This window comes from Salarias fasciatus, chromosome 9 (genome assembly GCF_902148845.1).
Source record: "Salarias fasciatus chromosome 9, fSalaFa1.1, whole genome shotgun sequence".
In the NCBI taxonomy this organism is placed as follows: Eukaryota; Metazoa; Chordata; class Actinopteri; order Blenniiformes; family Blenniidae; genus Salarias; species Salarias fasciatus.
Genome location: NC_043753.1, coordinates 19,125,597 through 19,142,170, shown reverse-complemented (window position 1 = coordinate 19,142,170; position 16,574 = coordinate 19,125,597). Strand labels below are relative to the sequence as shown.

The following is a 16,574-nucleotide window of genomic DNA, read 5'->3' as shown; positions in this document are numbered from 1 at the left end:
TGAACACCTGTGCAGACAATAATGTTTTAAGTCCTGATTTAAAAGAAGAGAGTGTGTCAGCGGTCCTCGGGTGTTCAGGAAGTTTCATCCACCGGTGAAGAGAGGAGGAACTAAAAGCTGCTTCACCTTGTTTCTTGTGACTGTGAAACACTCAGTAATCCTCTTCCTGAGGACATCAGAGGTCTGCGCGTTTCATCGCCTACAAGTGAATCTGAGATGTATTTAGGCTCAAGGCCGTTGAAAGCTTTATAGACCAGAAGTCTGACTGCACAACAGTTCAATGTTTTCAAGACATTTCACAGTATCTTCGGGGAACCTTGGTTTATAGACATCAGATAGTGTCTAAATTTCGCTGGATCCTTTCGGCTGTTGTCATAGTTTGAGCCTGATCTATTCTAAATTCACGGGATAAGATCTGGGCACTGGGAGTTGATGTACAAAGCTGTGGTCGGCTCGCGGTGCAGAATGTCACATGAATATGGATGCAGGGGGTCAGGCCGAAACCCCCCGGGCTCCGGGACAGTTAGCTAAACACGCTGATGATATCTGGCATTCACCCCAAAGCTGCACCTCGGGGCAGAGGATTCAGAGGATGTCTCTGACAAATTTGCCTCAATCCCACATCAGTGATAAACCTGGACGGGGCTGCTGTGGGACGAGAGCCGAGGCGAAGCCACTTTAACCCAAGGTGGGGAGGCGGGTCAATGCGATGGAGTAGATTTGCACAGAGTTTATTTTCTGGAGTTTACTTTTTTTCTGCAAGTGAATTCTCTTTGAGAATATAATATTCACTTTGCCAATGTCTGACTTTGGCGCTTCCATTCGGGTTTCCTAATGCAGAGCTGAGAGACACACCTGAGACCTCCGTCTCTGTGCAGAGGAGATATTTTCTCATTTCTCTCTGTGGATGAGCCATCTGCAGGAGACAGTCGTTCCCGAACGTGTTCTGGCTGCGAGCGAGAGGAGACAGGCTGCAGACAGGGGAGAGCGAGGACGGATGTTTCCGTATCACAAGACGTGTCAGAGCAGGAAGTCAATCTGCTTTCCTCCGGTCAGCCTCGTTTCAGCGTCGACTGTCTGCTGTACTTTCTGTCTTCAAACTCCGTCAGCGCGCTTCACCGCAGACATTTTCTGCAGGGAGAATACGTCCGAGAGCAAACCGAAAAGAGACTCGGTTTGCTAAAGAAAAGTCTGTCACGTCGTCTGTGTTTTAAAGTCAGCTAAGCAAACAATAACTTGAAAGAGGAGTCAGTGTGAAACGTCTGATGGACCCAAATCGAACTGAGAACGGCATTAAAACAGCACATCACGTGTTGAATCTGAAAAATCTCTCTGAAATCGAGAAGTTTTAGCTCATCCTCATTCTGATCTCTGCATATGTTGGGACAATGCAGCTCAAGAATGAAGAGTTTCATCGATCAGAACATCGAAAGTCAGACAAGAATATGGATGCATATACTAAAGTTTCTCGTGCTCCAACTCTCCAATACAAAAATTATATCCCAGTTTTGGTTTTTTTTTCAATTAAAATGAAAAAAAAAAGCTTCTATATGCTATCAAATCCACATTGAATCACTGTCTGTGGTAAGATAGAGCACAAGCATCTTGAAAACAAAACCTGCGGAGCTCAATTCTGCCGTGTGTTTACAATTATAAAACGGACCTGAACGGAGCGAGTCTTTCATTAGTTCTGCTCAGCAGCTCCAGAATAGGCTCCCAATTACCTGCACTGAGGCAACTGGAATGCAGCTTCATTAGCAGCTGGTCAATAAGAAAATTGTCTCTAAAAAGAGAGTCCCTAAGAGGTTAAGACAAGAAAAAGAAAATCGTGCGACAATTCAGGAGGAATGTTCCTAAAAGCTGCAAAGATTGAAGGAGATCTCTGTATTGGGTTGACGAAGACATCAGAGGCCGACTGGCGGTGAATCACGACGTCACCATGCAAAGCAGAACCCATGCACACGCACTGAGTCTCCTCTGAGTGTTTAACATATTTACATATTGAAGAGCGCTCTGTTTTTGAAGTCCTGCTTGGATCAGCAGGGCGAGGTTAAGCCACATTCTGCCCTCATTACTCCAGCATGGCTCCGTCGTGAAAGAGTCCATCCATCTTCTGGACGCACCTCATCGAACCGCCGGTCGTTTGGAGTGGGAGCCGATCCCAGCTGCTGCCAGCGGACGGTGCTGTCTGGACCTGTCCATCACATCGATAACACAAAGACGGGAGAATCTCATACACACTCCCAATCACAGCTACAGTATTGATGTGGCATGATAAACCATCTTCATACCATGTTATCACTTTTCCAGAATTCAGGTTTTATGTTTTAATAACATGTAGCCAGCTTTGGGATCGTCACTCCTGGAGATACTTTCAGCTGCAGACCTGCAGCTCAGTGCTTCCCTGGAGTCCAGACAACTTCCTGTTTAATGTTTCTCCTTCCTGTCAGATACGCTGCTGCTGTCACAGTCACTCCAGCTAAATCACGATCCCAGTAAACAGCACATAGCCTCTTTGTTGTTCTTGTTTTTGCCCCCTCCGCCGGCCTGATTGTCAGATAAACACGTCTCCATTCAAAGCTGCTGTAACCTGACAAACAACTTACAGAGCGTTCAAACAGGAAGCCATTATCCTGTTACCACTCTTATCTCCGGGCTCACATCTGTGGAGCGCTGGCTGCTCCGCCTCCTCCATTCTCCGCCCACCCCGGCCTCCTCCGGGGCGGATCCATGGTCCACAGGATGTACGCTATCTGTCTGCTTCCCCACTTGGGACAGACGCTCTACCCAGAACGGCAAACGGACGCACCCAAACCAAAGGAATCTGACTGTTTAGATTATGTTTATTTATACCTTATTTATAGTACTGGGACACGTAAAGATGTGTCCTCACAGTAACCTCGCGCAGATAAGTTAAAAAGACATCTGTTTTCCTTAACAAACCATTTTGTCTTGTGATTTCAGACACTTTCGGCGCCGTACTTTGATGTTGCTTTAATCGGTTGAGTCACAACGACTGCAGGAACAAAAGCAAGGATGTCATCTCCCGTCAGGTGCACTTTGTGTGTCTGTGTGGAGCAACACACAATGAGAGATGTCTCGCTGACACAAAGGAGGGCTGCATATGAGTCATTTTTAACATTTCAAACTGAGACGTTTCAGACTCTCTGAATAGGAACGTTGAGGAGGTGTTAAAGGAGGAGGTGGATTGTCGCAGGAGTGTTTCAGATGGTCTGGATGTTTTCCCCCGTACATCCACAGTAGTTTAAAGATGCATGTTCTCAAAGAACCGAAGCCGTTTGGAGTGGTACCCCAGCGGCCCTGATGTTGGAGGTAATTGTTAAAGAAGTGCGGCGGGTCCGCCGGAGTCGGCCGGGGCAGATAGCTCCCTGTCCAGGCGTGATAATCCAATCTTACCAGCAGTTAGTCAGGCAGCTCTCCAGTACGCCTGCTGATAAAGGGTTCTGTCCGCCCGCAGCTGATGGATCTGATCTGTTTCTGCAGCTTTCTCTGACAGCACGTCAAAGCTGTGAATAAAGGCTTGAACTACCTTCAGCTAAAACTCTCCATTCACGTTGTATGATTGCTTTGATTCGGGTTTTTCAGGTTTTATTCCTCCAAAGTAAGATATGAATTCATTTTGTATTAAAGGAGCGCAGCAGCCTGTGTGTTTCTGTGCGTGCGTGCGTGTGTGTGTGTGTGTGCCGGTATGATGTGATGGAGGCTCATTGGTATTCTGATGAGCGCTGCTGATAAAGTCTTTTCCATTTGCCCCAGAGGATTTTGGGGGAATCCCACCGAGGTTTGCATGCTGCCGTGGACTGGTTGAGATTAGCAGAAATGAGAGTGATTGGTGGAGGACCGTCTGGGGGGGAGGGAGAGGCGGACATCTTTAATTATCAGCTACGGTTCAGTCAGCGTCATTCAGCACCGTGGCCTCTAAACCAGCAGTTATGAATGTTTCCCATTAGAGAATTACACATTATGGACATACGATGATTCCCTCTAGCTCATTAAATATACATCGCAGGCATTTCTATAATCATTTCATTCATTGAGACCATAAACAAAGGGTCTGCACCCAAGAGGATTTTAATAATCAGGCTTTGTCAGAGTCCTCAACACTTCATATTTACATTTTTTAAAAACTCAAACACTCAGCTGTTCTGTGGAGAAACAGTTTGTGCAGCTGTGAGCGTTTCATCTAATTTGTCTTAAATACTGAGGATTTGGGTTGTAACTGAATTGATAGAACAGGTCGATTTCCTCTCCCGAAAACAACTCACACCAATCAGCCATCACATTGCCTTCCCTGGACAGCAGGGACGATTCGCAGCTCCCATCATGCATCAATCAGCCGCGGCCGCCCGTGTCCCTGACCAAAGAGTCGCTTTTTCCAGAAGCTCTGATTCAGTCGTTCAGCCTTCAGAATCAGCCGCTTGTCACTGAAGTCCTTCTGCTTTCTTCCTACTTTTAACAGACTAAATTTGAGGAACTTGAAAGTAAACATGTATTTACAGTTTTTGAGTTTTTCTCTTCAGTGAATCAGAACAGTCCAATCTCTTCTACATCTTCCCTATTTTGAATTTTATTAGTTCATTACTAATAGTTCTCTTTTTTCCTTATTGTTATCATATCGACTAGAAGTTACCATATAAATACAGACATTCTTTTGCAACTTGAAAATCAATTTTATTGCTCTAAATCATCAGCTGTCAAAGTGTCTGGAAAACATTTCCTTTAGTGGTTTTTTTTGAAACTCTGCACAAATTCAAGAATTTCTTCCCATCGGGTCACCATCCACATAAAACCTGAAGCTTATATAAAACATGGACTATTGATTAAAACTGAGAAAAAAACAGTTGAAACCAAAGTACCGGCAGAAATGTATCAGAGTGTGTGCAGAGAAAAAATGTTTGAAGAGCATTCTGTTTCTGTTCTCCAGTTTGTGTTTGTCATTCATACTTGTGACCTTGGCCGGATCCCTGCCGGCTGCAGACAGCGCTCTCTCTCCGTTGTTCCCCATTGTGTCGCTGAGCGTGACGGAGCAGGAGCGCTTCAGAAGTACGGCCTGACGAACTGTCACGGGCCACGCTGATGGATGATTGTGCAGCTCCTATTTTCGGCCTCCTGCGGAGCCTCCGGTTCTTGGCGGTGCCGCTGCCCGCTGACGGTGCGGCGCCACCCGAACGCGCCTCATCGGCGGATTGGAGCCGCATCGCCCTCCGCCGCACGTAGCACGAGGTGACCCCTGAAACACAAAAAAGATAAATTCTCCCAGTCCCCTTGCACACATGCACACATTCTCAGGATTGATCGCGTCGCCTGGGAAGTGCATAAGCACCGATAGCATGCATACCACACACTAAGTGCTCCGGTTTGATTGATTAGCCCGCAGGTTTCATGATGCGGCGCTTTGTTCCACCGGAGTGGAGTCTCAGCTTATGAGTCAATCCCAAACGTAATGCGCAATTCCATCAGCGGGATTGACAGTTGTGTTGTTTTCCCAACTCACCGGTGTAACTTCAGGTTGGGCCGCCGCCGCTCTGGCCTCTGACATTGAGTCTAATGGTGAATGATCGGTGGGACAAAGCCTGCTTTGGATCAGCGCGCAGGTTCCTGCTTTGCAGCATGATTTATTGATGTTGCTGATGGCATCAATGGAGGACTTGAACGAATGTCACCAGCCCCCCCTGTGCATTCAAAAGAGCCCTAATTCAGCAGCTTTTTCTTGCATAAATTGCCTTCCATATACATCCTGGGCTGGGATAATGCGAAACAGGTTGACGCCATTAGTCAGACAAATGGAGGCATGACGGTAATCTCACCTGGGCATTGTTTGTCTCCATCATATTAGCTATTTTTGGACGGTCAGCTGTGTGATATAGATAGACCAGTCAACAGGTTGCAGTGAGTGATAACGGTGTTGTCTCCCTTATAAAGCTCGCAGTGGAAGGACAACGAGGAAGCATCCCAATGTCACGATTTGTTTCTTTTCAAAAAGCCGTTGTTGCCGCCTCCTCCCCCTCTCACTGCATCATCACTGCAAACACTATCACTGCTGTTTGTTTTTATGAGAAAACGCCACGTGAGGAAAAAGGCAAACATACAGACTGGTGAAAAGGATGCTGAGCGCACAAGACCAATGTTTTGAAATATGCTTCATACATTCACCTCTCCTGCCCACATCATTTTCCTGTAAACCTCCTTTTAGGTCTTTGGCCTAATGTGTCTCGCCCAGACTTGGATGAAACACCCACACACAGCCGTCCTCTGAACACCGCGCTCCTTTGTGCACACACTGTTCAACCTCAGTATTCTTACCCTTCACATCCAATTTTCTCGCATTCTTCCCGGTGCTTCTCCTCGCTAATGGATGTTCATGAAGCTCAGGTTACTTCTCAGGTCTTTTCAATCATTTCTCTTGTTAATTCAGTCCCCGGGCCCCGTTTCTTGTCTTGGGGGGAGGCCGGGCCGGGCCCTGCGTCCGCGTTCACACTGCTTACGCGCTCACTCCATCAGCCAGACACACACACGCGTGACAGATTACTTCCATTTACCTCAGCGTGAAGCACACACAGACGCACGTGTATCTACTGCCCGGGCAAACAGCTGCAGAAAATAATGCAGACTGTACCGGTCAGAAGAGGCGTTCTCTCTTTACAAACACAGCAAATGCTATCGCAGCAGAGTCGATCAACAACATAACATATAGCTACATTTCCAGTGTTTCCTTACTTGCGCTTATAGCCTCTTTAAAAAGAGAAAAAATAATGAACAAATCACTTCTTCGCCGTCTCCTGTTTGTTTTTCTACTAAATCTGCTCGTTACGGCCAAACCGAGGCTCACGGCGCTGCTGCTGCTGATCGTCCATTTCCACGCCTGCATTCTTCAATTACACTGCAGAAAATCCCAAAACAACACATCGCCGTGCTTGAATACACAGAGATGGACGAGAGTAACAGAAGGTGTAAGTTAGTAGTAATTTCTAAGTTTTACTCATACTCGCTCTGAAAAACTCGTATTCTGCCACAGATGAACACCTTCACGTCACGCAGGGTTTCTGATCACGCGTGCAAATCAAGCTTGCCCACTCTTTAATATGCCACTGTTTGCGACGGGACTGTGGGTGATGTTTTATTTATTAGCAGCACGGTGTCAGGTGGCCAGATGGTGATGGACAGGTTTTTATTACAGACTGAAAGCATGACTTAAGCCAGACAATATCATAATGAATTTAATCCTCTTTAATATCCTTCATTATACATTTCAATTTAATTTGTAGCATTAAAAAAAAATCTACATTCACTTGTTATTTTAAAGATAAATGCAACAACAACTGAGGTCTGTTTATATTTTTGTGTACTGATATTATATATTCAGATAATCCTTCTTCTCTTCATGTTTTTGAATCATTCCTGGATAATATATGTGTCTCGCCCTCCTTTTGTGTCCACGGCTCCCATTATCCAAGATCAACAAAGGCCTAAACCCCTCTGACGGGTGGGATGTTTAACTCTCCTGCCTGAAGGATCATCGCAGGACACACCGAGCGGCCATAAATCAGCGGTGGCCGTGTGTGTGTTGTCTGCAGATACGAGTCTGGACTCGGCTCTGTGGATTACAGACGTGACAGACTTGGTTAATGGAAGACGGGGCCTGGATCTTCTGTCCTGGAAGTCCGAGTGATTGAGTATGGCGGAATATGATTAATGATTAAGAGCTTAAATAGTCACTGCTTTGGTGCCGTTCTCTCTGAGAGCAAAGAGGTGAAACGAAGAAATCCCATCAGTTTTCTTACATTTGTCTCTTTCTGTACTTCCTCCTCTCACCTCTGCTTTCTTTCTTTCTTTCTCCTCTGCCCCTTCCAGAAATGAAAACTTGGTTTCCATAGCTACTGAAGGAGTGTAGTTAAATGATGGCCATAGCATCTAGGTCACACTGGCGGGATCGGCCTCTGTGTTTTCTGAATCTTGTGTGCGGGGAGGTTATAAATGCCACCATAATACAGTATTAACGACAGCCTCTAATTCTCTCCCTGAAAGCTCTGCGTGCGCTTTCTTCTTCACTGACTGTTCACCTCTGCCCGGCTGTTGATTTGTTTTCCTTTGTGTCTTTAATATCTGTCATTTTTATTTTTGCCACCACTCTATTATTTATCTTAGGCACAAGCAAGTTACCCATCCATAAGTGCGTCTTCAAGGATGCTGCTTCTTGTTGATAGATGGTTTTCCTGATAATATTGCTAAAAAACCAACATTATGCTGCTTCTCTGTAAGCCGACCAGAGGTGGGGTACTTCCCAACCTCGCCCCTCCCGCCGTGGGAGCATCACTAATGCCTCACGTTCGCTTTGTTTAACGGTGTCAATGAAAGATGGAGAGGAGGGAGCGAATGGAAAATTAATTAATAAGCCCTCTTGTGTTCTCCCATCTATGACTTTCTTGGCGTCGAGATAACATAATAGGACCAATCGTCCCCTGAGGCACCTGTTAATGGCCTGTCACTATACAGCTCCTCCAAGTATCGAGGAAAAGAAACGGAGACCGTCAGGCTCTCTGTGACGGTTTTAGCATGCTAAGTAGGCAATTAGATGTCTGAGAGTGTCATGTGTCTGCCGCGTTCAGGACATGCGGCATATATCATTTAATCTCACAATTTTTCTCGGTTTACAAAATGCATTGAGAATTGATTATTTGCTGGAGACAATTGGTTCACAGATCCTTCTGACGTGATCTCTTGATAGATATAACAGCAAACTGATTGAACCTGTTTCTGTAAGAAAATTGCATTAGCTTTGCACAGTGTTATCTGGAGAAAATAATTAATTTCTTACTGTTGTGTTACATGAGCATTTTTAAAGCAGTTCTGAACGCCAACACGGTTACCATCAGTCCGTTTGAACATCGTCTCGGTTCCAGCTGCCCCTCCGTCCATGCCCGCTTACACACGGTGCAGCTTTCCCGGTGAATAACGCAGTTAATAGAGCAATCTGGTTAAAGCAAGTGAGTGACAAACAGAGTGAGTCAGTAGATTAAAGGCTCAAAGGAGACAAGGCGGCGCGACTTCAGCTGCCGAGCCACACTCTCATCTCAGCACAGAGTCCTCGTGAAAGTTCACATCATTTTGAACTTAGACAGGTAACTTGTCCAGGGCATAACCTGGGAGTACCTCTAGAAGTCAGAAGAATAAAAGAAACCTAAACTGCTGGTTAAAAAAAGACTCATTAACTCTTCCAAATAAGTTATCTTCATATCACACAGTTACAAATCTTGGGTTATGTTTCTTGGAAAGTAATTAGGTTGTAATTGGCATGAGTGCCGAGAAAGCGCCGCTATCTCTCATGCTAAATCCTCAAAGCACGACTAAAAGCTTTCAATGTTTAAAAAAAAGAATAAAAAAAAGCAGAGAATTCTTCGACAATCTGCCGTTAAAGATGAAGCAGTGTGACTCAAACGTGCAACTCTCAACCAATCGTTTAATGAAAAAACAATTTTCTGATTGTGTTTCATCAGATAAAGATTTCTCTCGACATGTTGCGCGGCAGTGCTTGGAGAACGATTACATCGACGGCTTTAATAACTGCACAATTTTCTCAGAGATTTTTCAGTCGACGGTGTTTACCAGCGATCACGATTTGTTCATTTCACTCCTACCTGGGAACAAGTTGTGCAGAACGACTCATTTTTCGGACATTATTCTTCCTGAAATCATAATTATAGCAGAATACATTTAAATTTTCATGAGCACCCAGCCACTTGAGGCAGACAGAAGGCTTTGTCAGCGAACAATCAGCATGGAAAAGGGCACTGGCACCAATTTCAGGCCGGCACTGGAGGGTCAGCATTTTTAAGAGGCGACACAGTGGCTTTTAATGGCGTTTTTCTCAGGTTTCAATTGTCGTTTTTCACCATATTACTTATTTTCTTTAAACGTATCAGATAGCTTTAATATTGCACACTGTTTTTGGCTCATATATTGAGTGAAGGGTTAAATTATTGAACAGGTTTCCCTCTGCCTCACTGTGATAATAAGCTCTTCTGATTTCTCTGCAGGTGTTCTAGCAATCCTAGGACTGGTGTCGTCAGCACAGGAGCTGTACCTCCACCAGACGTCCCGGGACTCCGTCTCCATGGCAACCAGCCCAAGCAGTCTCCCGCCTCCCCCAAAACCCCCCTCCCAGGACTGGCATCAGGAAGGCTCCAGCAGCGGGGAGTGGTCGTCCAGAGACGCTCAGCCATCGAACGCCATCCTGCCCACCGTCGGCCTCGCCGGTGGAGATTCTCCCGCCCGTGACGGAGACGCCGTCGCCCCGAACACTGTGAGCGCTGACAGCCACGCCGGTCAGCCGCCGGAGGAAAGCTCTGACAGGGTCAAAGATGGCTTCCCGCACAAATCCGCCACGGTACCTCAACTCCAGTCTGCTGCCACAGCGGCTCCAAGCCTGGATCCGACGTCCGAGTCCGGATCAGACCGAGGGGACACGCCTGAAGCACGCCACATGGAGTCTGAGACGCCGAGTGGGCGACCCACTGACCTCCCCTCCCTCTCCACCGCCTTAGTGGGCGTGGACGCTGCGCGAGGTCTGAAACTCAGGGAGCGTGTGGTCAGACCGCTGGAGCCGGCCGCACACCACACCATCAGCCTGCGGGAGGTGCACACGGCAAACGAGCCCCCCACCGACGAGCTGCTGGTGGAGCCACAGGGCGTGTTCGCCGCTCCTGTCGGGAGCCCGCCGGAGAATCTGACCAGCGCCGCACCCACCGCCGCCCTGTCCTCTGAGCCCGGCCTCCGATCGGTGAACCTGACAGCCACCGCATCTCCGAACGCCACCGAGGGAGGTGTGACTGCACGGGGTAACAGCACGGACGCCCCCCCGGCGGGACACTGGCCGGGGAATGTAACGTCGCCGCAGGGCGGGCTGCTCTCCAACAGCAGCTCGGTCCGGGAGGAGCGGGGAAACAGCTCGGAGCCCCTCTCCACCGCCAGCGGGAACTACCTGAACAGGCAGGTCCCCGCCACCACCCAAGACCCCTGGGCCCCCGGCAACAGCTCGGGCCCCACCGTGGAACCCCCGCCGTCCCGCATGACCATCTGCCTGAGCAGCGTGGACATCGTGTGGATCGTGCTGGCCATCAGCGTGCCGGTGTCCTCGTGCTGTAAGTACCGGTAACAGAAATGGTGCCAGATGAGAACTGCCATAATACAACAGGCAGAACGTATACGTCTCATGAGCTACATTACTGATGATTGCTGCAGTCTTTGATCTCCTAAATTTCCCAGAATGCCCCCTGACACCATCCTGAAAGCCTTCCGGGCTACTGTTGCTGAATTAATTCAGAGAAAGATCAGTTTTCGTGGACGAGTAGATACTGCACCCAAAGCAAAATATACTTTTGCCCTGCTGAAGACGGGAAAGGAATAAAAAAAAAAAATCACCTTTAATAATACATTTTTAATGCGTGCTTCATTCCTGGAAACCTGCCTGCATCATTTCTGAGTGAGAAACTGACAGCTGAGCTCAAAATTACTACATGACTCCCAACTGAAGGCAATTTCCAACAGTATTTCAGGGTGGATTTTTTTTTTTTTTGTCCCTTTCTGCTCCAGTTTCTATTAGCATTGGCATGTTGTCCTGAAACATGACAGCCTCTACCTGTGCGGCTTGTGTGGGTTCTTTGAGAGGCTTTCTGAAGCCTGAACTCCCCCAGTTTTCAGTACTGAGCCTCGTTTTCTCCTCCGTCTGCTGCAGCTGTGCTGTTGACTGTGTGTTGCATGAGGAGGAAGAAGAAAAGTTCGAGCCAGGAGAACAACCTCAGCTACTGGAACAACGCCATCACCATGGACTACTTCAGCCGGCACGCCGTGGAGCTGCCCAGAGAGATACACACTCTGGAGAGCGAGGTACGGGCCGCTGACACACACACACACACACACACACCGTGACTGTGACTCCATTACTGTAAAACGACGGGGAGGGAGCGGGGGTTTACTTGATGTTTCACTATCGGTCGCCAGAGGAGCTGATCTCTGCCGTCAGCAAACCGCCGGGCCTGCGGAAGAACACTCAGACATGACGCCGCATTACTGCGATTTACAGGGACGCAATTTGGAACAAGCCAAATAAGAGTTTCCCCTCAGAGGATCTCCTAAAGCAGCGGCTGCGAGACGGGTTTTCACCGGGAACATTTCCTGGTGTTAATATTCAGAGGACAGCAGCGTCCAAATGTGGTAATCCGTGATACTGTGGGGAGTCATTATTCTCACTGACGAGTTCATTTGGCACCATTACTCAGTTTAGTTACAACTTCATTTTAATCAGGTTCTGAAGGAAGTTAAAACAGAATAAAATAACATACAAGCAAAGCCTAATATAAAACAAAATATATTGCTTTCCTATTAGAATTATACTGTCAGTAAACACCATACATATAAACTGAATTCTTTCACAAAACCACTAAAGTCCTTGCTTTTGCTATACTAATACAATTATTTTTCAAATCCTAAATCCTACAAAACGATCTTCAGTATGTTGTGCAGGTCTGCAGGTGCATAATGATGAAGTGTTTCAAAAATTAATAAAACTACAGGCAGCCAGTGAAGAGCAGCTACAGCTGGAATAATATTATCTCTCATTACAGATTTTATAAGTCGGATTCAGCACCTTCTATCCCACTGATATCCAGCTCAGGGTAGCAGAACTCTGCAGTGTCATGAAGATAGCTTGACTGGAAAGTCTTTCTGCTGAAAGGTGAAATGTCTTCAAGGGCCTCCAGAAAGTCCGGCTGCGTTTTGTGATCCTTGTAGAAACAGAAACATCTTAGCTTGGATACAGTTCTGCGTCTGACACTGTCGACACTTTGCACAATGAGTAGCAGTTTTTATCAGCCTTCTCAACCTTGATTAATGGAACTTTCACGCTCCAGGTTAACTCACTAAAACAATGTGTCCACATTTCTGAAAACGACTGAGCCTTTTCCTACTTGTTTTTTTTTTTTTTTTAATGGAGCAGACTACTGTCTCCTGCTACATCTGGTCTGTTCAAGGGGATTTTTAATGGATCTAATGGAAAAGGGCAGAAAGCCTTTACACCTACTGAAGACCAGAGAACAGTTCATTGCTGATTAGAAAACACTTAAAACGCGCCGTGTTAATCATTGTAAAATCCCTCTCTGTGAGTATGATTCCAAGAGGAAACACGCATTCAATGGAAAAACAACTTTGAGACAAAAATGAGTAAATATAGAATAATAATACAAGATTTACCTGTGATATTTTTGTAAATATTTTTTTGTTGTAATACCACACTCAAGCTCAAACATGAGCATAAATTGAGAATAAATGATTCTGCAATACCTCAGTTCTCCAGAAGGCTGCAGGCTGCACTTTGGGAATCAGTGGAATAAAGCATTAGAGCATAGATGGGAGAACACACACACACACACACACACACACACACACACACACACACACACACACACACACACACACACACTCACACACTCACACACACACACACACACACACACACACACACACTCACACACTCACACACTCACACACACACACACTCACAGAAGTCACAAACAAAAACAATGCAAGCTCAGGGACACCATGCAAACTCCACATGAGAACATCTTAGGCTATGATTAAACATCACTCTTCTTGCTTTGAAGTGACCATGCTAATCAGACACCACTGCACCACCTGCACCCACACACACCCGGGATCACAAAACGTGAGATTCTGCCACACTTGAAAACAAATACTCAAGAAATACAGGCCTGCAAAGCTCCTTCAGTCCCTTCTAAACTGTTATACTTGAGTTACGAGGTCTTAACCGAGTTCCCTCTGATGTATTTTCATACCTGCAGAGATTGTTTGTTACATGCATTGTACAATTTTTTTGGGTGATTATGTCTTTCTTTGTTGTTTGTCTGTTTTTGCATTTCACTGAGTTGTCATTGTTGATGTTGCATTTTACTCTGAACAAATTCAGTCATTTGAATAATAAATTCAGTCATTCAAAGCAAAGTTTGTCCTTGGATAGCCTCATAAAAAGCTTTTAATTCTCGGGCTGTTTTAGAAACACTGGTAAAAATATTTTCAATCAACATATTTCACTAATTTGCAGTTTTTTATTAAGCTTCTTACATGTTCACGTTAAAGTATATAAATCAAGCGACCATTGTGTTCATCATTTGAAAACTTTTGACATTTCTTCTCTAAAATAATTTGTGTTGGAGAAAGCTTTCTAAACCTTGTTGTCATCTTTAGGTAATATTATTTTGTAAATTCTCTGTAAAACCTTGATGTAAAACAACTTTCAAAAACTTTCCAGCCTCAGCTGAGACTCCATGACGGCTTAAGACTGTCAAAAATATCCTGAGACAATAAATTCAGGTCTGTCGTGTGTATATGTAAAAACGTATTAATCACATCTTGCCCTCATGGAGACATTCAGACTGATGCTCTGCTTCATTTGAAGGGTTTCATGTGTAAAGACTCAGTTTTTCGGTGCATGACAGTGCCATCTGTTGGAAGTGGTGGCGTATCAACAGTGATGCTCCAGCTGCAGAACCCCCTCTGCTCTGCTCTCTGACGTCTGGTTTTGAGTTTCACTGCACGCTGCTGTTTGCATGTTTCCTTTGCTCATCATTAACTGTTGCATGTCTTCTGCATGTTCTTCCCCTGCTCCGGGGTGTCAGCAGAGGGAAGCTGAGGTTGGAACATGTATAGGATGCCCTTGGTGATCCCCAGGTGTTTTGCTTTTTTTTTTTTTCACGTTTTCACCTGCATCCATAGAGCAGAAGCCTAACGGAGTAACATTTAGACGCCTCCTGTAGGTCTGTAGGACGAGCCGGAATGAGGGCGTTGCTGTGATTTGTTTGGATCTGGCTGATAAAATGGCCTCTCTCGTGCCGTTAAATCATTTTGTTTCTCGCGCCTGCCCCCCTCCTCCTCCGGCACCATCTCATTACTGCTGACTCACCATCAACACCCATTACTACGTCTCCCCCACCCCTCCCCCACCCGCTCTTGGATTAAATCCCTGCACTAACTTCTTCTGAGTCGCCTCCTGCCTTTCTCTGTCTGCTACACCTTCTCTCTAAAAGCCCCGGGAATCATCACACCTATACTTTCCTCTCCTGATCCCGCTCTAAACTGTCTGACTCTAGTGTGTTAGAAACATGGCCTGCAGTGTGTCCCCCTCATACGGAGCCCCACGGCATAAATCATGCATTGCATCTGTTGTTCAACACTTTTGCACCCGTGCTGATCTTGTTTTTTTTCTTTTTCGCTTTCTGTGCTTTGCTTTGCACAGGAGCACGACACCTGTCTGCCCCCGAACGGAGACTACAGCGGCAGCAGCGTGGTCCTGGTCAACCCGTTCTGCCAGGAGACCCTCTTCATCAACAGAGACAAAGCTTCTGCCATCTAGAGACAGCAAACAAACAAACAAACAAACAAACAAAAACTGCTGGATTCTGCTCCCCAACCCCTTTTCTCCTGTTGTTGTCTATTTTATATATATGTGGTAAATATTCAGAGACTTTGACTTTCTACGGTATATTACAAACACAAAGAGCAACGTGAAAGAAGAGCGACGTAAACACTATTTACTATGGGGATGCACCTGCATATTTTTCTGATGTACATTTTCTACAGAAAAAAAGGCTTAATTGTGATAAAAAAAAAACTTTTTATTGTCTTTATAAAATACAGAGTATATGTGGAATTGTTTCATCACAGTGGCTTGATGGTGATTGCACTCTGGATGTCGCCACGTAAAATCTGCTTTTAGAGAGAGAGAATGTGGATATGAAGAAATAAAAGCTGTTCTTTGTAATTTTCGTTTTCTTTTTAATCAATCCCCAAATACTTATAGCCTGTTGAACTTGAACATATTTTGGGGGGGAAACTAACAACCTTAGATATCACACTGCATGTGAAATCAGGGCCCAGGTTTGTCAACCTTTATCGAGATGGAGAAAATAGTTCTCCAAAAAGCTAAATTAAGGTTAAAGTTACGGCTTAAAGCCGGAGGACGATGAAACCCCCGCCACTGTCACAGACCTTGAACCACATGGTAAACCCCCCCCCAAATCATCCAAACAGCCACACACGCTTTGTCCCACACTCTGTTTGTGAATCAATACAAAACTAGAAACCCTGTTCGAGCTGAATAAACAGCCTTTTCATTGGTGTGTATCTTATGTTAGAGGAGTTCATGTCAACAATGCCCCCACTTCAAAATCTTTGGATTATTCACATTGGATAAATTGTTTATTAATCATAATTAGTTTCTTGATGAATTGATAAGTATGGGCCCAGATTTTATCGATCTTATTTGAGGGTTTTTTTCTCCCAACATCCAGTAAGTTTTATTTTCAAAGGATCAGAATTAAACGGGCTTCCCCCCTCATGTGTCACCAGCTGCTCTGAAGAGGGACCACGTTGATGTCTTAAATTCTTCTGCTGGCCATTTATAGGTCTGTGAGTCTGTGCGTGTGTGTGTGCGTGTGTGTGAGTACACATACGTGTGTGTACAAATGAGCCGATAAATGCCGCCT

At 45.7% G+C, this 16,574-nt stretch overlaps 1 protein-coding gene across 1 annotated transcript in view; it reads left to right on the top strand.

Moving 5' to 3' along the window:
• Positions 1-15,727, top strand: part of LOC115394637 (transmembrane protein 108-like) — a 39,282-nt gene extending 23,555 nt beyond the window's left edge. The window contains exons 3-5 of the mRNA XM_030099994.1: positions 10,056-11,159; positions 11,753-11,904; positions 15,326-15,727. Of these exons, the coding sequence (XP_029955854.1) occupies positions 10,056-11,159; positions 11,753-11,904; positions 15,326-15,442 (1,373 nt within the window). The 3' untranslated portion in view covers positions 15,443-15,727. The remainder of the gene's footprint in view (positions 1-10,055; positions 11,160-11,752; positions 11,905-15,325) is intronic.
• The last annotated feature ends 847 nt before the right edge of the window (positions 15,728-16,574 follow it).